The sequence below is a fragment of the Cebus imitator genome, unplaced genomic scaffold (genome assembly GCF_001604975.1).
Source record: "Cebus imitator isolate Cc_AM_T3 unplaced genomic scaffold, Cebus_imitator-1.0 Scaffold155, whole genome shotgun sequence".
NCBI lineage: Eukaryota > Metazoa > Chordata > Mammalia > Primates > Cebidae > Cebus > Cebus imitator.
Window position 1 is genome coordinate 2,318,479 of NW_016107470.1, and position 27,157 is coordinate 2,345,635.

The window sequence follows — 27,157 nt, forward strand, 5'->3', positions numbered from 1 at the left end:
ATATGAGATATATGAGAATGTAACAAGGTATAATAACTATAATTGATATTACCAACTTTATTATTTCTTTACATCTGTGCAAGACCTAGAATATACGAAGTCCTTTCCATGTTTCCAAACACTGGCCAACTAGGAGGTGAGCTAATTAATGGCTTCTCATCCCATCCCTGCCACTAAGAGACATGCATGCAGCCTGGTTAAAAGTCGCCTAGACTTTTTCTGTCTCCATTTTCTATACTGTAGAATGGAAGTGCTCTCGTGTGCCTGGCTACCTCCTCTGGAGGAGTGAGCAGTGAGGCACCCACTCTCTGTCTCCATGGTTCTATCATAGTGCTGCAAACTTCAGCTCAAGAATTCAATTTAACCTCCCAACAGGTTTTGTTCTACCCCACAGAGATTTAAGTATATTGTTTTAATTTCTTGCTGGCATCTGAAAATCAGGAGCTATTAAATAAATACCTGAATATTGGGCTCCTTTGGAAGCATGAGCAGATGGGATGGAGATGGTTTCTGCAATGCCCTTTCATTGGGCTTGCTCACTACAGTTAACTACAATCTCCATCCTTCCCTATTGCTTCCCTGTTACCAGATCACTACATTCATTTCTGTGACTTTCCTGACCCCTAGACTTTTTATATTTGCAGTCTTTATTCTACCTCATCCACATATTTTATTGACATTTTTGTCCCATGGGTCAGTCTCCCGTCTCAGCAGCACAGGATGGGTCTTCTTGACCCCTGGATTTCCAGCCCCTAGCATAGTGTCTGGCTCATAGTAGGTGCTCAGGAAATATTTGCTGAGCTTATCATAGCATGACACTGCATGAGAAAAACAAGGAGAGAGATCAAACAGAAGGGAAAGTGGGCAGCGAAGACAGCCTATGAGATCAGCCTAACCTCTGTAGTGCAGGCAAGGGTGCAATCATAAGCGCTGGCTTTCTTACTTTCTTCCTACAGGTTTGCTGACTCCTTCCAATGCCTCACCTGGCTATGTGGGAAGACACTAGATAGAGAGGAGCAGCAATGCTTCATCTTCCTCACCTTGACCCGGAAAGTTAGAAGCAACAACTTGGCAATTTCCAGGCTAGAAGTGGTGCAACAAGGAGCAGAGCCCCTGGTGAAGGGTACCTGGAGGGAGCCAGGAGCAGACTGGCAAAGAGCAGAGAGGATGGCAGGCTCTGAGAGAGGTGAGCATCATGCAGGAACCTACAGAGAGAGCAGGGCGTGGTGCCTGTGTGTGGTGTAGGCAGCCCTCATTAGGAGAGACATGACTGTGTAAGGAGGAAGCATTTAGGGGCAGCGTAGTGGCCAGGAGAGGCAGGCATCTGGGATCACATCCTTGCTACATGCTGGCTGGATGAGTGACTTCGAGCAGGTTAACTGACCCCCTCTGGTCCTGTTTCCTACTCTGTAAAAAGGGGACAATAGTGATATTCACCTCATTGGGATATTGCATGAATTAAATGAGATAATGCATGTTAAGTGCCTGACATGTGTTTACTTAATGCACTCTATATTAGTTTTCTACAGTTGCCAGAACAAATTACCACAAACTGGATGGCTTAAAAGAACAGAAAGCTATTCTCTCAGTTTCAGAGGCTGGAAGCCCAAAATCCAGGTGTCTGCAGAGTACAGTCTTCTGGGGCTCAAGGGGAGAATTTATCATTCCTTGGCTCGGGGCTGCCTCATTCTACTCTCTCTCCATATTCACATGCCCATCTCTTACACGTGTCTGTAACTTTCTTCTGACTCTTATAAGGACACTTGCCATTGATTTAGGGTCCACCTGGTAATGCAGGATGATCTCATCCTAAGATCCCTAACTTAATTAAATTAGCATAGTCCCTTTTTCCAAATGAGGTCACAGTTGCAGGTTCGGGGACACAGAGATATCTTTTGAGCCACCATTCAACCTATTACAATACCTAAGTACTGAGTGCTTTCTGTAAGCCAGAACTTACATGCATTACTTGATCGGTTGCTTAAGCTAAATCTTGGAGAATAGAGTTCTGGGTTCCTTGCAGCCTGATCCAGTTTCCCAAGTAATAAGAGAGTACCAGGTGGGTACCGTGTGGGTGCTATGATTAGTGACCACAGGAAGTAGGTTCACATAATTTCTAGATTCTCTGGATTCCTCCTTCAGTCCTTTTCTCTGCACCCTGACTTAAGCCACATACAATATCTTTTCCTTTCTCTGCAGAATTTTTGTGGTAGGCATTGTTGTGCTGTCCAGATCCCCCTTCAAGAAAGGACTTTTGGTCCCCGTGGCTGGGAGTATTGTCATAAGCCTTCAACTTCTGATCCTCCCCAGTGCAGAGAGTTGCCTCACTGGAGATCACTTCTATCCCAAGGTAGGCTACATCCAGTGACGGACGGAGACAGCAATACAAAGGCCCTTTCATTTCAGCCTCACATGAGACAAGTTGGATAGGCCGTTTTAACTCCATAGTTCCCTGAGGGGTTGAAAGAAGCTTTGTGGGATATGCATTGCAACTTCAATTCTCCCTCTACCCATTCCTCCTTCCTCTCCATATCCACTCCAGGATATGCATTGCAACTTCCTCTCCCTCTACCCATTCCCCTTCCATGGCACTGATCCCAAGGTACTCCTGATTAAACACCCTGCACATTAAACTCCAAATCAGAGTCTGCTTCTCAGACATTCTAACTTGTGCCAATGTCTAAGGATCATATATTCTTGGGATCACACAACTATATGCAAAATAGAAAATTTACTGAGTTTGTAGTTACGTATAATGATTCTGTTCCCATAGGTGGCAATACACAATGTCACCTTAAGGTTGTACATCATATTTTAAATTTTGGGGGGATCTCTTTAGGGCTTTGAAGTTTTTCATTATCCTATGGAACATGAAAAACTTCAGAGAACATACAACATGAATCTAAGGCAATTCTAAAACTTTGAAATACTCCATAAGTATCTGGAAAAAGGCGCACCAGTTTGTTGCTGAAAACTCATTTGGGTGAAAATAGTGTTTGAGGTTTCAAATGGATGTGTAACTGTCTTTGAATTTTTACTTAAGTAATGCAATGAAATTCATCAGATATTTAGCACCGTCTGTGATCAAGGAGTCAAAAAAAACAATATAACACCCAAGGGAGAAAGAGTCCTGTACTGGTTGAGAAAATAGGCTTTGGGAATAAAGCAGATCTGGGTTTGACTATTGTCTCTACTGTCCACGGTAACGGAACTCCGCACCTCAGCTTCCCCATCTATTAAATGGGGATAATAAACATATCTATCCTCTAGAGGTTTTGTGAAGCTTAAATGAGATTATCTACATAAAACATTTATAATAGTAAACACAGTAAATGCTATTATCTACTACCTGAGGAAAAATATAAATTTAAAAATATATACAAAATACCACACACTAATAAATTTTAGGTCATTTGAGTCACTGTTTAAACACATGAAATTTGTTCTAACCTTTATAAAAAGGATTCCAGACATATTTTCCTTTTTGGGGAGAAGATTATTAAATTTTCTGATACTCAGAGTGACCTGTGAGTACCTCATTAGGCAGTGAGTTGTGTGGCTCTTTGTGGAAGACCATTTCAAGTGGAAGGAACAGCCACTGCAAAATTCTGAAAGGAAAGCTGGACTGTGAGGACCAGCCAAGAGGTCTGTGTGGCTAGAAGGGAGTAAGCAGGGTGGTTGAAGTCAGAGAATTAAGAGGGTAGAGCAGATCTTATAGGACCTAGTTGGTCATTGTGAAGACTTTGTACTTTGCTAAGTGACTTTGGAACTTGTTGGGTTTTGAGCCAAGGAATGACATGGTCCAATTTCTGTATTAAAAGGATAACCCTGACTAGTGTGTTAAGAATGGAGTAGGGGCGAGCAAGGCACAAAATGAAGGGAGACTGTGGTCAGGTGGGCACTGCAGTATCCCAGACTGATGGTGAGGGCAATGGGCACCAACCAAGGCATCACCGCCACGGGTACGGAGCACGGTCAGCATCTGCTGTGTTTTGAATTCTGAACTGATAGAAATTGGCGATATCTGACAGGAACAGATACGCTGAGGATGCCTCCACGTTTTCTCTCCTGAGCAACTGGAGGAAAATAGTTCTTTTAACTGAGATGGGGAAGATGCAGGGGAAGGGCAGGTTTGGGAAGAAATATGCAGCCTTCATGTTGGAACCTGTTAAGTATGAAATAGCTCTGAAGCATCCCATTGAAAATGTTGAGGTGGCAATGAGATCGAAGAGTCTGGTGTTATGAGCTGTCTGGACTAGAAATAGAAATGCGGGAGTTATCGAGCTATCGTTGGTATTTAAAACTATGAGACTGGAGGAAAGCATTGAGGGGATGAATGGAGAAAGAAATAGGAGATGCTAGGGAAGAACTTGGAGGCACTCTCATCGTAAGGGGTCACAGAGATAACCAACAGCAAAGAGGCTGAGAAGAAGCTGCCAATGAAAGACCAGGAGAACCAGCGGTCTGGAAGCCAGGTGAAGGCATGGGAGCAGGTGGAACTGATGGCTCAACAGGAGTTTGTTAGGCTAATGGTCCTCAAAGTGTTGTCCCAAACCAGCTGCAGCTGCACCAGCAGCCACCTCTGGAAACTTATCACCACCACAGGTGCAGCCTCTCAGACCCACTCCAGAACTACGGGATCAGAAACGGAAGGTGAGCCCCTTCAGCAGATTCTGATGCACCCTCAGGTTTTAAAACCCATGCCCTCCTCACAAAATTATAAAGGGGAGAAAGGAGGAGGAGGAGAAGGAAGAGGATGGGAGGAAGAACTCTTTGGATGAAGAGAATATTGGAGACCCACTTAGTGTCCAAAGCAAACAGGTTCCTCAGAAGTAACCCCCTCCCCCAACACCTCCCCCCAGTTAAAGGCTCCCACTAATCAATCTGTCATGGCTCTTTGGAGACAAGGAATGCCCCCATTTCACCGGAAGGAAGGAGGGAATGCTGAGCACCAGGCATGCCAGACATTCCACCAGCTAAAAAAGTGAGGGTGGTATTCCAGGGTTAGCACTGCTGGACCGTAAACGCTGAAACTCCTTAGATGTGAAGCTTATTCCACCCAACCGTTTCCAAATTTTCCTCCAGGCTGTCCTAGGAGAATTCCACCCTCTTTAATTCTGGGGAGAAGTTAAAATTAGGGCCAGCCCTGCGGGACTGACATGCCAGATGCAGGGAAGCTGTCCCCAGAAATAAGCTAGTTCCCACCGCGGCTGGGCGGGGCGCGCGCCTCCGGTCCCAACCCAGCGGAGGGACTCCTGGAAGGCCTGCCCCTTCCAAGTGTCTGCAAGGGCCCTGGTCCCAAGCTTTAAAATCCTGAGAGAAGGCACTGCGGGCCGACTTCTCCTCTCCCAGCCAGTCGTGGCTGGCCTTTCAAAGTGTGTAGTTGTCTCCTGCCTGCCCAGCCGCATCGTCGCCCAGGACCAGCTGGGCCGCGGTCTGACCCGAGGCTGCTGCTCAGCGCCGCGGCGCTGGCGCTCTCCATTCGGGCACCTTCCAGCGTACCGCTTCGCTCCGGGAGCCGCTCTGCAAAGTTGGGCAGCTCAGAGAGCAAGCTTTGCCTCTCGACTTCTCTGTCCCCGGCGACCCTGGCGACCCTGCTTCCCACGATCCCTTTCACTAGGAGCAGCCTGTCCCAGCGGGCTGGCAGCGTGCACCCCTTCCCAGACCACCTCCCTGAATCGCGACCATGCTGTTAAGGGGCGTCCTCCTGGCGTTGCAAGGTAAGGCCTGTACCCCAGAACAACCCCTGGGGCTCTCTGACGCCTCGCCCCCGCTCCTGCTGTCCCGGGCGGCCCGGCTCACCGTGCTGGGCTGGGCTATCCGAGGGCGCCTGCCGATCCTCCGCGACTGCTAACTCCCTCCCCTGGCCAAGCCTGGAGTGGGGTGGGCATGGGGTCTCTCAGTGGATGCTGGGGGACAGGTACTGCATCTTCTCCCGCTCCTCCCGCTCCTGTTTCCCCTGCTTTCACCAGATAGTCCCCCTGGGCGCCCCAAGTTGGTGCAAACGCTCCTGAGGGGAGCTCGAACTGAAACTCGCTTTGTGTCCTCAGCCCTGCAGCTCGCTGGTGCCCTCGACCTGCCCGCTGGGTCCTGTGCCTTTGAAGAGAGCACTTGCGGCTTTGACTCCGTGGTGGCCTTTCTGCCCTGGATTTTAAATGAGGAAGGTAAGGGGGCTCGGTGGAGAGGGGCGCGAGGTGAACTTTCTTCCTTGATTTGGCTTGCTTTTTTTTCCCCACATGGGTACTGTTACCTTGGAGTTAATTCCCTTTGGCAAGAAAAGTGTGAGTCATGGATCCTCCTCAAAGCCCTCGGCTGTGCTGCAAGGGATGGCCGAGGCAGACACAGGGGCAGGCGGGAGGCCGCCCTTTGTTTACCTGGCCTGTGGGTAGAAGCTTAAAATTTGCGTCTCACCCCAGCACTCCTTAATAGAAGGAGGAAACAGAGCGCAGCTCATTATTGTCCCCCACCAGCTGTGCCCTCTGCAGGCCAGCAACCTTTCTGGTCCTGGGGAGACATGTCTGTGCGTTGGGAAAACCTGGATAGGATTAATTCTCCTTCAGCTTTGCAGAAATGGTTCCACAATTCTGTGATGAGACCTCAGTGCTAAGACATCACGTCTCCCTTGCGCCCAACAGTATGTTTTGCTGCGTGATTTCATCCCCACACTCCTGTTTATAATCCTCCCCTGGACAAAAGAAACCATGTCCACTGCCAAATGCCTGGGGCCCCTCAGCTGCTGGGCAGTGGTCGTTGTCACACTACTCTATACTGTTTGGGTCCCAGGGACAGAGTTTAAATGTAGGGTCTTCTGAAGTGTCATCTCGCCTTCATATATATATATATATATATATATATATACACATACATATATGTGTGTGTGTGTGTGTGTGTGTGTGTGTCTCAGTATCCAATGGCAGATGGTACGGGTGTCCCTTCTCCTTTCCTTTCTCTTCTGTCACCACCAATGAAGCTTAATGCCCATAGACTGTTTGGATTGGAAAATAGCCTTCTTTAAAAACATATGCACCCTAGATGAAACCAGCTCAGCACCTTCCCCACTCAGCTGTCTTCAGGCGCCAGATCCACCTGGCTCCGTCTGGGGAGAATGGAGCCCAGAACCCCTGGTTAGATGTGTGAACTGTCTCCATAGCTCACTCTGCCCCACGTTTCTTCTCAGGGATCTGCATACATTAACTTCTCTGACTCTCACAGGTAGGTGATGTTGGACTCATTTTACAGAGGAAGGAATCTCAGCCGTGGAATATTCAAATAGCTAGTCCATATCACAGTGTCATGCAATGGCTGAGTGTCCAGTTAGGAAGAAACGGGAAGGAACTGGTTCTGTAGTAATCTCCATCTTTATCCAACAATTGCCAAGTCTTGAGTACTACAATTTACTTAGGGGTGTCCAGGAAAAAGCAATTCCTGGTTTATTATTCGAGGGATTCCTACCTTGCTGATGGCTTTAGGAAGTCTCTGTAATCTCACCACTCACCCTTTCCCTATTCTGGCTGTAGGGAAGCATTTTGGGAGATGGTCTTAGAAATGCCACGAGACTGGCTTAGAAGAGCACTCTTCTCCAGCACAGGGCTTCTCAAACCTCAGCTGCATCAGAATCACCTGGTGGGCTTGTAAGACACAGATTGCTGGGCCCCACCTGCTGAGTGTCTAATTCATGGGACCCGAGAATTTCTAACAAGTTCCCAGGTGATGCTGATGATGCTGGTCTTGGGACCAGGCTTTGAGAACCGCTGACTTCCACAGTATGTACACACACACCTGTGCTGTTGCTGCCTCTTAGTAGGGCTGGCACTAGGGTGAAGGAGCTACTTGCAGAACCGGAGAGTGAACAGCTCCTTGTCTTGCTCCCTAAGCACTTGGCTTGCCTCACCCTAGTGCTGGCCCTCAGAAAAGGAAATCAACATCAATCGTTAAGCCAGGAGCCTTAGTCTCTAAGCCCTTGCCTCCGACCCTCTGTGAGGATGGGGGCCCCCGTCACAGCCTGCCTCTGGGTCAGTGGGCATGCCACAGCGTGCTGAACACAGCTGCCTCCCAGACCCACAGGAAGTCTCTCTGCTGAGTTGGCACCTCTGCCCCAGAAGGCAGTTAAACAGTCCCCCTTCAGGGAAAACAGGAAGATTCTTATAGAAAAAGGTGATTACAGTTTAATAGTATAATGAAGGTACTGTGGCTTTGCTTTCTGCATTTTTTCTAACGAGCCGCTGCTTTCTGGTTCAGGATTGGGCCTACTGGGTTGGCTGGGGAAGTTAATTCATTCTCCTCTGAGTGCTCCAGGGTTGAGCAGGCAGGTTAGGCTCCAGTTGTTCCAGATTCAGTTTTTCAAAGGCCAGAACTTGGACATAGCAGTCTATCCAGGCTCCAGGGTGGTGAGGTAGGTGTGTGGCAGTTGCTATGGTTGCCTGCTAAGAAGACATCACTAAGAATTTCCCTTATAAGCCCATTTTTAGGTTGGTAAATTAAAGATAATAAAATTCTCCCAAGCTGAAATTTGGCAAGCTGTTCACAAGCCTCTCTGCAAATGCACTTCTTGCTGCAGAAACCCTTTGGAACTGGTTCCATTCAGCTCCATGCACTGGATCCACCATAGAGTGTAGTGGGTTTCAGAGACTTTTGTCCAGATGCCCTTTTTTTTTTTCTTTTAAGTTCTGGGATACATGTGCAGAATGTGCAGGTTTGTTACATAGGTATACATGTTCCATGGGGGTTTGCTGCACCCATCAACCCGTCATCTAGGTTTTAAGCCCCACGTGCATTAGGTATTTCTCCTAATGCTCTCCCTCCTCTTGGCCCCTACCCCTGACAGGCCCCAGTTTGTGATTTTCCCCTCCCTGTGTCCATGTGTTCTCATTGTCCAAGTCCCACTTATGAGTGAGAACATGCAGTGTTTGGTTTTCTGTTCCTGTGTTAATTTGTTGAGAATGATGCCTCCAGCTTCATCCATGTCCCTGCAAAGGGCATGAACTCATTCTTTTTTACAGCAGCATGGTAATCCATGGTGTATATGTGCCACATTTTCTTCAGGCAGTCTGCCATTAATGGGCATTTGGGTTGGTTCTAAGTCTTTGATATTGTAAATAGTGCTGCAATAAATATTCATGCCAGATGCACTTTTTATATGTCCATGGTCAGTAGCTTAATTTATTGTGGAGAGAACAATGCAAAAGGCCAAAGAAGGGAGGTAAGTGGGGAAACAAATCTGTAAATTAGAATTTCATCACAGGAGAATCAAATCTGGGGATAGTTGGAAAAGTTTCCTTGTCTCTAAATCTCTACTTTGCTGCCTGAAATAGTAATTGAGGTTCATGGGTTTGATTTAGAGTATTAAGTCCCTAGATAGCCCTGATGACAGTTCCAGTGTCTCTATTTCATGGCCACTTAAAATACACTTTATCTCCACTGGGCACAGAATAGGTAAGTTTTGACCAGGCATTGTGTTAGCTTGGGTTGCTTATCCTAATAATGGGTTCCCCTAGGGAATGGCAGTGTAGCAGTTCAGAGGATTGAGCACTGAAACCCAGCTTTGCCTACTTTCTCATTTTGACAGTGGTTACCTTGTTTTCTTGATCTCCCTTTATTCTTTTTGCAGAATATTTTAGTTTTCCCTAACTTGTCAAGGGAAGTGATATTATGTCAGACTCAAATTTGAACTCACTTCTAAATCTTAACTTTGAATTAAATCCAGGAAAGAAGGGATCTGTTTGTTTTGTTTTTTGTTTTGCTTTTTTGAGAAGGAATCTCGCTTTTTTGCCAGGCTGGAGTGCAATGGCATGACCTTGGGTCATTGCAACCTTTGCCTCCCAGGTTCAAGTGATTCTCCTGCTTCAGCCTTCTAAGTAGCTGGGACTACGGGTGTGAACCACTACTCCTAGCTAATTTTTGTATTTTTAGTAGAGATGGAGTTTTGCCATGTTGGCCTGGCTGGTCCCAAACTCCTGACCTCAGGTGATCTGCCTGCCTCAGCCTCCCACCTTATAGGGATTACAGGCATGAACCACTGTGCCTGGCCAGGAATCTGCTTAATCCTGTGAAAATCTTTCTTCATTAATTTATCCTATTTTAAAAAATCATCTTTATTCACAGCTCAGAGGATCTGGGAACCCCTTTGAGCAGTGGCCCTCAGCTGAAATCAAGGCTCCTTATTCCATTTTCCTGATGCCAGCTGTAGGTGTAGAGGCCCTTTGCCCTGAGGATTCTTGTACACCATGCAGTTGGTCTTGCATCCAAACAGGCATAATTTAAAAGAATCATTGAGTGGATTTTGGCTTCATTCTCATTTTTGGATGTTGTGGCTTAGCACCTTGAACTGAACTCTGTGAGGAAGCCACTCGAGAAGCAGAGGCAGGGTAAAGCCAAATCTAGATGCTGCCCTTTAATTAGGAGTTTGGAATACTCAGCTACCTGGAAGAGGAAGGTAGATGGAGAAATGTCTCAGGTGAAGAGGAGGTAAAAAGAGAAATTGAAAGCACTTGTTATAGAGAACACCTGCATTGCTTTTCCACAGTAGGAGTCAGGGTTTGAGAAATTGCCTAATACAGAAGAAGTGTGGATGGCTTTTGTACCCAGGAGTGAGTGATAGCATCTGAGGCAGGCAGGTGGGCTACAGGGTTGGGCATCACGAAGGAGTGGGGTGGGGTCATGGTAGAATGTCCTGAAATCACGTAAATACATGTGTGTGTCTCTCTCTGATACCCTCTTCCTTCACCCAGACTTGTTCCTTCTCTTCTAAGGACACTTTCAGCTCCCTGACCATCTGCGTTTCAGTTCTGCCCTCAGTCATGTGCCAGTTATTATTAACAGTGATGAATCCTGCCTGATATTTCTTGAGGCTCAGCTAGAGCCACAAATCTGGCAAGGATCCCAAGTTCCTGAGAGAGGAGAGCCAGTCTTCTGCTTCCTGCAGATTACAACTCCTTTCCTGATTTTTGGAAGGTTGATTCAGCATCCCACCCTGGCAGATGAGTTACGCTCTTCTGCATGGGGCTACTTGCTCCTGCATTATGTCTGCGGATTATTCTTAGAGCTCTCTAAGCAGAAGCACAATCCCCACGGTGTATGGAGGCTGGAAGTCAGCCTGAGTCTGGGATGTTCCTTGACACCCTCTGGGAGAGATGGATGACCCCAGAAATGTGGTCTGGTTATCTTTGAAGTATCACATGCTGTTTCTTGCTGCTGCGCTGGCTGTGACTACTCTCAGGTTGAGCACCACTGTGCCGTACCTGAGGACAGCCTTGCTTCTGCCTTGCTTCCTGGGAACCCAGATTCCAGAGCTGGGCCTTGGAGGTCATCCAGTGCGGCCTCCTCATACACAGACCAAGTCCCAGGCAGCCCTGGGACAGGGCCTCAGCTCCTTGGCTCTCCACCAGTTTCTTTTCCTCCAGCATTGCTGCCTCCCTGAAAACGTCCCTGTCTCCACTCTGGGTTTTAAACTCTGAAACTTCATTGTGTTGGAAACTCTTCGTCAGAGAGCTAATTATATTTCAGACTTGTGGAAGAACTCAGATTCCAAAGATGCAGTGTTTGGGGCCTAGCAAAGCCACAAAACACTGCATTTTATGCCATATCATGTAACATGTATTCACTCTTTCAGATGTATAGGGATCCCACCTGTCTGCAATCTTCAGCGTGTGGAAAAGGGCGTGGCATGTAGCGGGTGCTTGATAAATAGTTGTGGACTGAAAGAACCTATTGAATGAATGTATTAGATCACGAACATGTCCTTAAGCATTTTCCTATGTGCTCCTGGTTTGTTCTGTCCCTTCAAAGGTAGTTCCTTATTATGAAGAACAGCTTAAGCTTCATTGTTAACATAAACTCTGGAGCTGGATAACTTGGATTAGAATCCAGGCTCTGCCCTTTCAAGCTGTGTGGACTTGGGAAATTTATCCTCTCCCTGTCTCAGTTTCCTTGGCTATAAAATGGATGTAGTAAAAGTACCTATCACATAAGATTATTGTGAAGACTATATACATTAATACATTTAACACAGAGTGAGGACTTTATACATGTAACCCAATGTTCTTACTATTACTTGATGTGTCTTTTATCAACATCATAAACTTTATAAATAAACATTAGTTTTTCTAATTCAGACAGCTTTCCAACACAGCTTCTGGGGAGCTAAGGAGAGTATGGTTTTCTTTGCTTATAGTTATGCCATCTACTCTTCATTCCAACCAGAGAAAGAACCTGATTTTTCTTATTTGGCTCTAGTTTAAGCACTGGTAAGCCTCATTTCACTTTCGTATGGCTTAACGAGGCGTGGCTATAAAGTAATAAGACTGAGTTTCACACTTAGCATATAGTCTCTTCTAGCAGATGACACTTTTTTTTTCTCCGTATATTATTGGTTGTTGTCAAGAATACTTTGCTTCCTGATTCATTATTCTCCCACCCCAGCCTGCTAGTGCCTAAGCATCAAGCGGCTCCACTGGTGATGGTGCTGGTGCCTTCTGTGAGACCCCCAGCCTAACTGATCTCTCATCCCCTAAGTTCTTGAGCAAGATTCTAACCCTTGGCCTTCCTGTCAATCACTCTGGGTCTTTGAGTTCTCTTGCCTGACCCCTCCGCTTGAGCTTTAACCCACCTGGGTGGTAGTATCTGCCTGCTAGTCCCTGCCTCAACTGACATCTGTGGATGTAAGCTCTGCCTGGCCAGCCTCTTTCTTAGGAAGGTCAGCACCCCATCTGACTTCCTCACTACTCAAATTAGAGTTGCTGAATGGGAAGTGGCTACCCAAATCCTAGTCTGATCCCTGATAAGACACCTGGAGATTTTTAGGATGTTTCCCTTCCCATAATTGCAGAAGTCAGCTAAGGTCATAATATGTGAGGAGGAAAAAAAATGTTTTTTTGTCATAGGACTTTATGCTTTTGTTTCCATCTTCAAATCTTTTAGCCTACAGTTACCATGTTTTGGTAACTTGTATCTTGGGGCATAATATTCATTTAAAAATTCTGACACTTAAAATTGTAAGGGTTATTGCCGAGTTTAAAATGAGGAAACTGAGGCCAGTATATGAAAATTAAATGCCAATTTATTCAGCTCCCAGGCATGGTTCCATGGTTCCAGGGAAAGGGGCCAGGGAAGTCGTGCCAAATTCCTGGGGCGTGGGGTTTTTATGGCTAGGAGGAACGAGCAACAGCTGGGCGCTCTGATTGACTCCAGGGGAGCGGGATTGAGACCGGGCGGGCCGCTATTGGTTGGCAGGTTGTTGGGCGGGTTTTCTGGTGGGAGAGCCGGCCAGGAGCCTTGCATCAGCTGGAGCCTTCCCAGGGAGCCATGCAGCAGAGCTAGGTGCCAAGTGCAGAGCCTGGTGCCGGGTGCAGAGGTGGGTGTGTCCAACCTCCCGGCGAGGCAACTGGCCTTACAAAAATAACAAACTTTTGGTAGACCACCCCAGCATCAGTCTTACTTCTGTCTCTTATCAAACAATATTAGGTTTTGAAGAAATTGAGTGAAATCAGTTTGTTAGTAGAGGTGATGGGTATCTCAATAAGCAGATCCAACAGGTAGTTGAACTTGTATTGGGCATCCTTGTTGGTCAACCCTGATTTTCACATCTAACCACTATCCCAGCACACTGTTTCAATTTTTCTTATGCTTTTCTTAATCAACTAAATCATATAAATGTAGTTATGCATTCAGGTCTAGGTTCTTGGAGTGTTTGATTATGCATCCATCTACCTAGTCTATATCTATAGATTTATAGATCTTTCTATAGATATCTAGATAGGTAGATATTCTTTAACTTATGCAATGGTTCTCAGCCCTGGCTAGACATTAAAAATCAGGTAAAAAGTTGTTGTTGTTGTTGTTTTTTTTTTACAGTTATATCCAGGCCCTGCTCTAAGAGATTCTGACTTACTTGCCAGACTTGACATCATTAAAAAACAAACACACATTAACAGGCTCCCTAGGAGATTCTGATATGTGTCCGTGATGGAGGAATGTGTATTGGAAGGGCTCCTCCAAATATAAGAAAGAAGAAATGCCCTCATCTTGAGAATCTTTTGATGATTAGCAATTACCCACAGGCTGAAGTGCAAAATGCCTTGTTTGGCATTCAAGGCCCTTCACAGTTTGCCCCAAATTATATTTCTCATCTTCCCTCCCATTAATCTCTAATGTGCTGTTCTTCAACATGCCCTTTACTTACTTGCTTCTTGTTCTATTTACAAAGTTATCTTTACCTGTATAATGCTGCTTTTCTATTCTCCTGTCCCATCCTCACCTATTTAAGTCCTACCTATGCTTTAAAGTCCAGCTGTTTCTTAAAACATTCCATCACTTTTCCAAGTAAAAACCCTCCCTTCCCATGGCTGTCTTCACTTTCCGCTATGTAAATCTTTTGATTAGCATCTCCTGATAAGAGTCTCTACCCTGTCACCTCATTGAACTGTTCAGCCTGAGAACAGGAATCACATCCTCCTCACAGTGCCTGACAAACAATATGTGGTGTCACCAAACACTTTGAATTTAATCAATCTTGAAAGCCATTGTTGATAAAAAATAAAAAAATAAAAAAATAGAAAATCCTTAACATTTTTTTCCTGTTGTAAAAGAGGTTGTCTGTAGTAATCCTTCCTACCATGGGACTTCAAAGACTTTGAAGGCTTATGTTGTACTTTCCAAATATAACAGTGAAGCAGTATTACAGCTTGTCTCACCAGTACATGGCCTGTTTCATCACTGATTTGCCAATGAACAAAAAGCTCTTGGATTATTTACCCATCAGGGCTGCCTAAGTCCCTTGATTCTCTGCCATCACAAACAATCACAATGCAACCTTGAGAGACAGTGCTGGGTCTGAAAGTATTTTTTGGCAAAAGATGACCAGACTTTGAACCAGCTATGGAGAATGGGTGTTTCTGAGGCACTCAGATGTGAGATGTCCATAGTACCCATCTTGATGGTTAAAAGCATGTAAGGGTATTTGTCTGCTCTGGGAAGAAGTTCTCATATATGACTATGACAAATGGAGAAGCAGAGGATCAGGTCTGCAAGTCAGTGAGATCTTCCAGAATATTTTCTTTCTCTACTTTGTGAGAAATTTGCATGTGTTTTATGGGATTCTGAGGCTAAGAATAAGATAATAAAACAAGTGATATCATTGCATCATGAATAAGTAATATGTTTTACAGAAAAATCTGAAGACTATTCATACTGTGAACAAGCATCTAAGTGTCTACTATCCATCAGGTACTATGTTAGTGGTTGGAGGACATAGTACATGAGTACACGGTTGACCCTTGGAGTTTACAGTTATGGTCCCTGCCCTTAGTGGTGGCCCTAGACCAATAGAGGAAGCAAAAAACCTGTAATTATGATAGAAAGTAAAAGGAATTGTGTACAAGTCAATGCCTTTCATTAGATCAAGCAGTAAAGGAGGTATTGGAAGGTTATCAGTTAGCTCTCAGAATCAATAGGGAGTATAGAGAGCAATATTTGGGCAAGAGTAATACAGAGATGCAAGGTGTAGGCAAGATACTTCAGGAAGGATGCATTTGTGTGACTTTATCACTGGACATTTATTACTTCACTGCTGGACCTGCCCGTTCATTCAGTATCTGTGAGGAGGCTCAATTTGAGGGAGATAGAATTGGCAATGGGGAGGCTAATCAGGAGGCTACCCATGGATCTAAGGGAGAATATGATGAGGGCCTGAATTAGGGCAGGGGTGTTAGGTACGAAAGGCAAGGAGTAGATAAATCACCATAAAGGGGATTAAGTTGGCAGGGCTTGAGGACTGATGGAAAGGAGTGATGAGTCAGAGGAAGAGTGACTCTGAAATTTCTAGTTTGGGCAGCTGTTAGGTTGATGGTGCCAACAGTTGGGAGAGTTTCAAAAGGAACTTCATGTTTAGGGTAGAAATGATATGGTCATTTCTGAGCTGCCTGGGAAACATCCAAGTGGATATTTCCAGGAGGGCATTGATGTAGGAATGTAGAGGTCAGTTATAGTCTGGGCAGGACTATGGGAACCTTCAACAGAAAGGTAATGGTTAAAGTTGTGAGCAGAGATGATATCACCCAAAGAGAATGGATAAAGGAATAATAGCAGGAGGCTAAGAAAGATGCCTTGAGCTCATATTTAAGAATTAAGTTTAGGAAGGGGATGGGGACATGAAAGAAATGGAAGGAACCAGGCATGTATGACGGGAATTAGGAAAGTGAAAGATTGTAGAAGCAAAAGGAGTTCGGAGTTTCAAAAGGAGGATGTGATCAGTGGGGCCCCTTGCAGTAGGGTGGAAGAAAGAATGGGAAATGTCAGTGGTTGCTAGAGACTTCTCAGCAAGAAAAGTTTAGACGTTGGAAGAAAGGGGTTCAACCATATCTACAAAGAAACTTTGAGATGGAAGTTTTTATTTTCGTTTTTGTCTTGTTTTATGAAGAGGAGACTTGAGCTTGTTTCTGCAGTGAGAGGAAGAGACCAGCAAAGAAAGAAGATTGAAAAGAGGGGGGCTTCCTCACTAGCTCTGGATTAGACCCAAGTTCCACTTTGACAATTCAGGCACACCCCAAGAGCCTGTGGATTCCTTTGGCCCATGTAATTCCAGGTGCCCTCCACTGAATGGCTTGTGGGCACTGGAGTGCTGACTTCAAATGTGTGAAATTTCATTTCTACTGTAAATACATGGCAGATAGGAGCTTGGGCTGAATCTGTGGTAATTATGATGTGCCCTGGAACTTACTGATTAAAAAACAAAAACAAGGCCGGGCATAGCAGTTCATCATTGGAATCCCAGCACTTTGGGAGGCTGAAGTGGTATGGTCACTTTAAGGCCAGGAGTTCAAGACCACTCCTGGAGCCTTGGTGAGTCCCTAACTCTTTAAAAACAAACAAAAACAAGTCTTTTATAAGCTGCAGGGGGTTGTTTTATGTCTATGGGAATTTTAATGCATAATATATTCTATTTCTGTTATGGAAGTAGTTCCCAGTGAGAAGTGTGAAGTGAAACTTAATGAGATAGTCATGTAATAGCTTCCTATTCAGCCTGGGTGTGAGCTATAGGAAGCTTTTAACAGTGCCTGCCAAGCACATTTACTGTCATCATCTTTAACTTTCATAGCAATCTTGAAGATGGTTATTATCAGTATTTTATAGATGAGAAAGCGTGAGAAACAAAGAGATGAAGATAACATGCCCAAAGCAACTCAGAGGAAGAGAGTGGGACTCTCAAGTCAAGCTCACCTGGCTCGAGCTTCATGTGGTCCTAATTTATTTGGAATTGGAAGACGCCTTTGTTCTTCCAGAGGTCAACACCAAGGAAGACAGACTTGCAAGGCATATGCTTCTCTAGAGAAGGTTGGAAACCTCTACCCACATCATCAGTGTTGATGATGTCCCAACATTTACAACTCCTTCCCTGAGTTCTAGGCCCCAGCTACAACAGCGTATATCCTGGGCAATGATGAGCGTTTGGAAGGCATCAGGTAGAGACAGAGAAATGTCATTTTTACTAATTTTCTTTTTGATAACAGCTTAGAGTTTGCTCTCGGAACCATTTGAAGAATTCTCTTCTCACTCCCCAGTATAATCATGGAAGAGAACTTCAGGGAAATTTTACAGCTTGACCTAAAATACTTTTGCAGTCTTAAGGAGTATTCCTAAACTTCAAGTTCATTTATTCCTACTGTGAAAGAATTAAAGGAGTACACAAATAAATGTGCTTTTGCAAGTTCGTTGCCCTTCTAAACAAGTATTTTGGTACCTCTTTATTCTATTACTCTTATCAGAATGGCAATGTTTCTATACAGTCCTGTGATATATTATAACTTTGCTAGATGCTAAGAGAAATTTCCATTCCTTATTTGAAAAACTTTTGCCTCACTGCCAAGGAGAGCTGAAGTATTATTTGGGGCTGTGCTTATAATGAGGATGACTTTAATATGCTTTTGCTTCAGTGAGGAGCTGACTCCTTTGTTTACCAATATTTTATGACCAAAATCATCTAATCCAAAGCTATAACGCAGGAAGTTTTCTAAGTGTCTACAAATGTCTTCTATTTCTGTGACTTTATTAAAAGTGAATAATAGGGTAGATTGTTGGAGAATTTTCTTTTGAAGTCTGTTTTGATCCTATATTAGCCAACTTTAAAGTATCAGCTTTATGGAAAGCAGCTCTGGTTTTCCATTACAAATCCTGAAAACTGGCAAGAGGCATCTCAGATCGCACTGTTGTTTCTAAAAATCATTTTTTTTTCTTTTTCACAAATTTTGATGAGGAACATGTGAGTTAAACTTTAGTATCTTTGTTGTCAGCTTATGTTGTCAACATAAAATAGTTAAACTACTTACACATGGTTCTGTACTGAATATAATACAAGATGAGTGACGTTGGGAATAACACATCTGAGGATGCATTGTACTGGCACAAGATATGACTCGTTTTCTCTTGGGCTTGTGGACTAGGACTTATACTACTTCCTTTAAAGCAGAAGTCCCAACCCCCAGGCCACAGACAGGTACCAGTCTAATAGAAACTCAGCCACACAGCAGGAGGTGAGCAGCTGGCAAGCAAGCGAGGCTTCATCTGTATTTACAGCCACTTCCCATCACTCGCATTACCGCCTGAGCTCCACTTCCTATGAGATCAGCAGTGGCAGTTCTCATAGGAGTGTGACTCCTACGTAAACTGTGCATGCAAGGGATCTAGGTTCTGTGCTCCTTATGAGAATCTAATACCTGATGATCTGTCACTGCCTCCCATCACCCCTAGCTGCAACTTTCTAGTTGCAGAAAAAACAAGCTCAGGGCTCCCACTGATTCTACATTATGGTGAATTGTATAATCATTTCACTATATATTGCAATGAATAATAATAGAAATAAAGTGCACAATAAATACAATGTGCTTGAGTCATTCTAAAACCATCCTCCCACCCCCTGGTTTGTGGAAAAATCGTCTTCCACAAAACCAGTCCCTGGTGCCAAAAAGGTTGGGGACTGTTGCTTTAAAGCGTATTGAATTCAAAAGAAAATTCTGCTGTCAAAAAATCAATGCCAGGTTTTTGGACCATCCTCTATTAAAGGACATATCTATAATTACCAATCATGTATTTCTGTTATCAAGTTTGATCCAAATTGCCCTCTTGCTTATCAAGTATGCTATTATGCAGCTTTTGAGGGAGGATGAGGGTGACCTATTTGTGTAACAGCTGAAAGCAGACAGCTCAGTTGCCTCCAAATATTCCTCAAGCCTCTTCTCTCCACAAACTCAGCTACTTACAATAAAAGCTAGAAGATGAAAAGGGCGCAAAATGGTTTATATTTTTAATCAACCCCTTTAATTTGTCACGGTGGTTATTAGGAAATCATTTGTGCTTTTGGGAACGTATTCCTGTCATAAAATAAGTTTGGACACATTTATGAGCCATCTCTTGCTGAGCACAGTATTAGCCTACTAGTCTAAGAATTCTTAGAAAATTAATTAGTCTTGGAAAAATAGATAATATTTGCTATTTCCATCCTAATGTGCAGTGAATCACAGTTATGCACAAAAGGCTTGGGATTTTAGACATAAGTGATTTAGGACTTTTCCTTGGAGACTTTGACAAAGGAAAAAGCCTGGAGAGTGACCATCTGGGATTCAGTTTTATTCTCCTTTAAGTTTCCATCGCCAATCACCAGGTGTGCTGCAGAGGGACTTGCCATCAAGGTACCCTCAGCTGGGAGCGAGGATGATGCCTTGGATGTTTTATTTAAATATTTGAAAGTGAATACCTTGATAATCATTTTAAAATTTTTATCCTTAGATTTTATTTCAGAGTTGCTAAAGATAAGCTCAGAGACCAAAGTGACATTTGCAAGCATTTACAGAGCACTGATTGGGCATGTTGGCATTGAACTTGAAGATTCAATAGGAATATGAATAATGACAATTATTTTATTGAACATTTGAGCAGTTATCACCAAACCGTGTGCTAAGTACATGATGTGCATCATCTCATTTAATTCTTATAATCCCCCAATGAGGAAGATGCTCTTTACATATGAAGAAATTGGATTTAAAATTTTTTTAACGTTCCCAAAGTTATAGAGCCAGTAATTGATGCAGCCTGGATTTTAACCTAGGTTTATCTCTGAAGAATAAAAACATAACTTTTCTGCTTTGTTGCTTCTCTGTTTACATTCTCTCTTGACATGGGGCTTAAAAGGTCTTTGTGATAGAAATAATAGTAGTTATATAATTGCCCATATGAAGTGATTTCTTTTGGATATATATTGTTCTCAGCGTTTTATATTACTAATTAGTTTAACCCTCCCAAGGGCCTGGTGAGAGTGAGTCCTATTTTTATTCCTATTTTATGGTTGAGAAAAATGAGACAGACAGAAACCTGTAGGTCTTTAAGATCCGAGCTGTATTTTGTAACAGATTCCTTGGCTCCTGCCTGCCTTCTGTGAGGGATACAGGAATTGCAACATTCATTTCTTTTCCACTGCACTTTGAGGCAAGAAGCTTTTCTACTTGAGTTCTGATGTGAGTGACTAAAGGAAGCATGTAAAAACATTACTTCTCCTAGATTCTCCCATACGCAGGGAGAATTGAATTCATATTTGAGGAAATTAATTCTAACTTGAGAAAATTTGAAATCATTTTCTTTAGATATGGCACAGAGCCCTGGAACAACAAGAATTTTCTGCTTGGTTCCAAGTTCCAAATGAGATTAGCTCGAGAACTCCTGTGAGACTCTCACACTCAGATATTCCCCACGACTGCCCTACATTCTCTGGACAAATTCCAGTAGAGCTGTGTTTCTTGATCGTCTTGATGGGCTTGTTTTGAAAATGAGTGAAGTATCCTTGTGCAAAGAAAAGTGAGAAATGTAATATTTGCCTGCTTGGGTTATGCAAAAAGGCATATGAACTCAAGCTGGTAGGAATGTTAAGCAGGAAACACCACAGAAGCCTGAAAACAATGAAAATCCTTCAACTTTGGAATAAAGGCAGAGGGGTGCGATCAGTCTTCTGTCTTTCCATCCTGTAGTGGGCAATGCCTCTTGACCCATGGCATACAAGCATGCATCTCTCATTTAATTCTTAAAACCCAGTCAGGAGGGTACTCTTTGCAATGAAGAAACTAGGGTTTAGAAAGTTTGTTTTAATATTTCCAAAGTTCATTCTATGGGACATGGACATGTGCATTAGGAAACCATAGGAGAATAAGGGCCTGTGTTCTATTAATCCTTCTTGTTAAGCTCATCTTTCATGACCCACCCCCCTTTCCTCCTCCCTTTGGCTCTTGGTTCTTTATGACTTGCTCTCCCAATCCTAGAACAAGTTCTTTCCTCATTCATTCAGGTAACCTAGTGCCATTATCACAAAACCAATTACATGTTCCACATTTCAAAGACAGTTTCAGTCAAGTATGGGTTGAGAGAAAGCTTCTGCAACATTCAGTTCTTTTTGGCCTCAATCCTTGAAGAATAGATTTCTTCATTGTTTTTTTCCACAGAAAGTGTAATGGCTGATGGCTGTGTGAGGATCTATTAGACGCTAAGGGGCTGAGATGAAAGGTTATGTTCCTGTGAAACCAACACTGCCACACCCAACTACCCAATTCATGAGCTCCCTTGGCTGGAGCTCAGTACGCTTGATTCACTGATGAATGAAATAGGTAAGGGTGTGCACTAATGCCATTTCCTATGCATGTCTGGAACCCTCTTCCTTTAGACCTTCACACAGCATTCTCTGTCTCTTCATTCAAACCTTGGTTAAAATGCTGACTTCTCTCCTGAGCGAAGATAGACCTTCAATTCAGCCTTCCTCACAGTCGCCTAATTGTAATTCTCTCACTAGCACATTGGCACTTTGATATTTTTCTTGTGGATTTAATTACTTGTTCATTGTCTATCAATCCTATTAAACTCTAAGCCTTATATTTATTGCCTATAAACTCTGTTAAACTCTAAGCAAAGAATCCCTCTCAGTTGTGTCACCAGATTCTCCTGTGCCCAACACAGTGTCTGGCACTGGAGAGATACACAGAAAATGTTTGACGAATGGATGAATGAATCTTAGTCCCTGTGGCAGTTCAGCCCTAGCAATCTACAAAGGCTGGCACCTTGTCAGGCTTTTTTAAATGAAAAGAAATACCAGATGAGCTCGAGCATCATGGAGACTTCCTCCATAAGTGATATGCTTCCCTCAGGGATGTATCTAGGCAGAAGCAGTGAATAGAAAAGATGATTTTTCAGTTATGCTTTCATCCCGCTGTTGTGACACCCCCAACTGCCTTTGTCTGCTGGTTTGAGTGAGTGTTCCACTGAGAAAACAGATTTATTTCCCAGAAACAGGATAGCATTTTCTCATTTTGACAAATCTAGAAAGCAATTCCTGCAGCAAAGAAAAGATATATAACATGTAGACACTAAATTCTAAGACACTGCTCAGTCATGAGTAAGAATGTGTCTGTGTGTGTCTGTGTGTGTGTGTCTGTGTGTGTGTCAGAGAGAGAGGGAGGTGGGGGGGAGAGATAGAGAGAAATCCTTAACTAGTCTGTGGCTAGGTCTTCTCAGTTTCAGATATAGAACTGGCTGAATGAATTATTCAAACAATTGACTTAATTCACTTCCCTTCCCCTAAGATAAGCCACTGATACCTGGAACCCATCAAGGTACTCAAACTCCAGATAACATGGAAAACCCTCTCTTATCAACACGAATTTTTCTTTTAGGATCCTAAATGACACAGAACTCAGTGTGGCACTACCAAATTCATTGGGAAAAAGAAAGCCAATGAACGGATGTGAGTGGCTGGCCCTATTTTCCATGCATCCTTATGCAAATGCACAGTGTCTTGCATTTCCATACCTGCGTCTTTCTGGAGGTGTGGGATAGCCAGTATCACAACCAAGAGTTTAGATCTGTGTTCCCCAGGCCCACTTAAATAGAACCACAGCTACCAGCCACTGCCACTTATCATGGGACTCTACAATTTTTGCACATTTTACCTTGGTTCAGAGAACCACCCTCTGAGGTGAGGGACATTCCTCCTAGTTCACAAATGAGGAAGCAGAAGTCTCTGGTGTTTAAGTGGTGTCTACCTGACCTTACAAAGCTAGAAGTGGCCAGGCTGGTGTGGGAAGTCTTGTCATGGTGTCTATTCTGCCTCCCAAAGCACTGACATTATTTTCAGATCCCTCTTAAAGTACTTAACCACTCTTTCACTGTATTAGCATTCTTTCAGAATACATCTTTCCCCTCCTATTAGGCTCTAGAGGTTGGCATCCACACCTCTTCCTTCTCTTAATCCCCTGTAGGTCTTAGTGAAATGCTCTGCACATAACAAGCCAGGAACTGGACTAAGGTGTGGAAAATGAGGCATTCTCCTTAGGTGCAAAATTTAAGATGGTGCCGAAAATCTAGTAATCAAAATAAACAATATTTTAATGCACTATTTAAAAACTCAAAATTAATGTAAAAATTCCATAATAAGCAAAATAGCAAAATTTTAAATGAAGACAGAAATGGTTTCTGATCCTACAGCTGGTTCACCCTAGGCCCAGTCCTGTAAGAAGCACTGAAAACCTGTCAAATGTATAGGTTGTAAAATTGGTGTTTTGCTCTTGTAAGCTAAACATGTAATTAAGTATCCAGTAAAATGCTGCCATTCAGAACCCGTGGATGAATCAGGTGGACTAAAGCCCTTGGCCTTTCCTGCTGTCCATCTGACAACAAAGATGTTGATTCAGCTCTAATGGGATCCAGCTGTAATGGGATTCAGCTGTAATGGTCATGCCCAAGCCTTGAAAAATGGCCAGAGTCCAGCTTCCCTACCAGCCTTAGCAGCAGTCTACTCAATAGGGGGAGTTTTCTTAACAGAAGTTTAAATTAAAAACTGCCATTGGTTATCTAAGATTTTGAAATTTCTATGTTGAGGTTTCATTTTGTTATTTTCCCCACTTTCTTGATTTTTTTTACTTTCAAGAAATCAGAGTAGTTGTTATGGAAGTATATACTGATATATGCATATGATGTATATACACACACACATAGACTATTTCTTTATATATTTATCCATGTCTCCCCTATCATTCCCGGCCTTCCACCAGGGCTGGAGAGAAAATAGTAACTCAATATTTTTGAGTTATTAATTGAAGGATTGTAGGAGATGAGCCATAGGAAAAAGAATAGTATTTTTTTTTAAGTTTGAGCATATTAAATCTATATCTAAGTTACCACTTTGCTTTAGAGCTAACAAAAAGGTTTATAACAAAAAGATCAGATCAGCAGGTCTAATTTGCTTCCATTTAAACCCATTTTTCCATGCTGTTTTCATTGTTTGTATTTGGGACACTACTTAGCCAGATGAGGGAATCTGTAAGTGGAATGGACTTGCACTGCTGTTCCCAATAACATTTAGTAAAACAGAAATCCTGGGTCCAAGTGTGCATTGCGCAGTTCCTCCTCTCAACAAACAGGCTCAATTGCAGAACAAATCAGCACTTTTATGGGAACTTGAGTCTTTCCCCGAAGACATTTCTCCCCAGAGTCAACAGAATTAAACTATAGAAAACAAGCTTCAAGTCCACAAGCTGTCAGACTGACTAGAAGCTGAATTAGAGACAAGAGAAGCCCTCATGGTATAACAGCCAGGAACTGGGCAGAGCAGTTTTTTCTTCTTTCCTGTAAGTGTGGCCTCCTTAACTGGAGCACCAGGGTTGGAGCTCTGGGTCTGGCTGTTGAAGAGAAGGAGCTATTTCCATCAGAATAAATTCTTCTGCCTAAGCGTACTCTTCCTAAACAGGCACAATCTAGAAAAACTTAGCAGTTTTGAACAAAACCAGATTTTTTTATTCATTCGACAAATATCTACTGAGCATCTTCAGATGCCAGGCACTGGGAACTCAACAGAGAGCAAAATAACAATATCTGTCTCACATGGAGCCTGGGTTATGGTGAAGGGAACTTAAGATAAGTGAATAGGTGTAATTCTAGCACTTTGGGAAGCCAAGTTGGGTAGATCACCTGAGGTCAGGAGTTGGAGACCACCCTGACCAGTGTGGTGAAACCCTGTCTATACTGAAAATATAAAAAGCACCCAGGTGTGGTGGCAGGTGCCTGTAGTCCCAGCTATTCAGGAGCTGAGGCAGCAGAATCACTTGAGCTTGGGAGGCAGAGGCTGCAGTGAGCCACTGTACTCCAGTCTGGCCAACAGAATGAGATTCTGTCTTAAAAGAAAAAAAACATGACTAGGCAAACAACAGTAGGATGTGCCAGGTGGTATAAGTTTCATGAAGATGGAAAGAAATACGACAGCATAGGGGAGCTGTCTTGACTCAGGTGGGCAGGAAAAGACTCTAAAGAGAAAAGTGTTGAGCAGAGGCCTGAATGAGAGATGGAGTACACATAGCTCGTGATGTGCATGTCCTCATTTATCTTTGTAGTGCCTCATCCAATACTGGGTGCATAGTGATGCTTGGGAAATATGTATTGAATAAGTAAATATAAGAGAGGTCTTTACTACTATATTTCAGAACTAAGTATTTAGATAGCCATCTTTTGAAAATAATGTTAAATTTATCTTATAACTTAATGTCTCTTCATTTACCATTAGATGTTAAAAGGTAAAGTGATAATAGTATTCTTAAGAGTTATCACTGGAGCCTACTTTGTGCCATACACTTGCTAGGCACTTTATTTTTTATTGCACTTTAGGTTCTGGGGTACATGGACATAATATGCAGGACTGTTGCATAGGTGCATACATGGCAATGTGGTTTGATGCCTCCATCCCCCCATCACGTGTATCTGGCATTTCTCCCTATGTTGTCCCTCCCCAACCTCTCTACCCCCCATCCCTCCCTAAGCGCCCCCCAACAGGCCCCAGTGTGTGATACTCCCCTCCCTGTGTCCATGTGTTCTCATTGTTCAACACCCTTCTATGAATGAGAACGTGTGGTGTTTGATTTTCTGTTCTTGTGTCAGTTTGCTGAGAATGATGGTTTCCAGATTCATCCATGTCCCTACAAAGGACACACACTCGTCATTTTTATGGCTGCATAGTATTCCATAGTATATATGTGCCACATTTTCCTTGTCCAGTCTATCATCGATGGGCATTTGGGTTGGTTCCAAGTCTTTGCTATTGTAAACCGTTAGGTACTTTATTTCTAATTTGTCAAACAGATTATAAGCCTGTAATGTGGTATATTATTATCATTCCCATTTTATGGATAAGAAAATTGGGGCTTAAATAAGCTGCCTGAAGTGTATGCTTTTAAATATTGCATTTGGCATTTGTACTCAAGTGGGCTTCATTTCAAAGCCTGCTCTCTTGTCAGTGTGCTACTGATTAAAGGGAAGCCACCTGAAAAAATAAAATTTTACTGAAAAAGATCTTTATTGATTTTTGCAGAATTACAAAGGGATAAGCATTCTTTAAGAAAAGAAGTATATGAAGAACAAATCAAATGTGCTTCTCACATCACTATTGACAATAAGAAAATCTTTTCTTTATAAAAATGATGCATATATATGTAACAATTTTAAAACAAGACAAGGATATATGAAATAATTTTTTTTTTACTTCCATAGGTTACTGGGGACAGGTGGTATTTGGTTGCATGACTAAGTTCTTTAGTGGTGGTGTGTGAGATTTTGGTGCACCCATCACCTGAGCAGTATACACTGCACCCAATTTGTGGTCTTTTATCCCTCACTCCCTTCCCACCCTTTCCACCTGAGTCCCTAAAGTCCATTGTGTCATTCTTACGCCTGTGCATCCTCATAGCTTAGCTGCCACGTATGAGTGAGAATATACGATGTTTGGTTTTCCATTCCTTCACTGGACATATGAATAAAAATTTTTAAATTTCCTTCTTTTCCTCCAAACCCCAATCCCACTCTCTATTAGGAACCACTACAATCAATTTCTTGTGTAATTTCTGAAACTCTGTTTGCATTTGGAGACAGAGAGAAGGGGTGTGTGTGTGTGTGTGTGTGTGTGTGCAGGTGTAATCCATCTTTAGGAAACAGCTTTTACAAATAATTTTCTGTTTCCATGCCAGGTGCCTCCAACTTCCTAAATAGCAATAATTTTACTGCATAACGCATCTAAAGAACTATAGATTGTTTATGCTGGAAGGTACTCCACAGGCCTCTGGGCAGACTCTCCAGTTGTCTCATGAGGAAACTG

General features: G+C 43.2%; 1 protein-coding gene across 3 annotated transcripts in view; it reads left to right on the plus strand.

Moving 5' to 3' along the window:
- The first annotated feature begins 4,605 nt into the window (after positions 1–4,605).
- The window catches only part of MAMDC2 (MAM domain containing 2), a 173,315-nt gene continuing 150,763 nt past the window's right edge, over positions 4,606–27,157 (plus strand). For 2 of the 3 annotated variants that reach the window (XR_001829512.2, XM_037743824.1), the window contains exons 1-2: positions 4,925–5,720; positions 6,051–6,164. Coding sequence is in view for 2 of the 3 variants with exons in the window: in XM_037743824.1 (XP_037599752.1) it covers positions 5,687–5,720; positions 6,051–6,164 (148 nt within the window). In the remaining variant the exon portion in view is untranslated. Of the gene's footprint in view, positions 4,654–4,924; positions 5,721–6,050; positions 6,165–27,157 lie in introns of those variants that run through there. The other variant, XM_017543444.2, reaches the window with a different exon arrangement.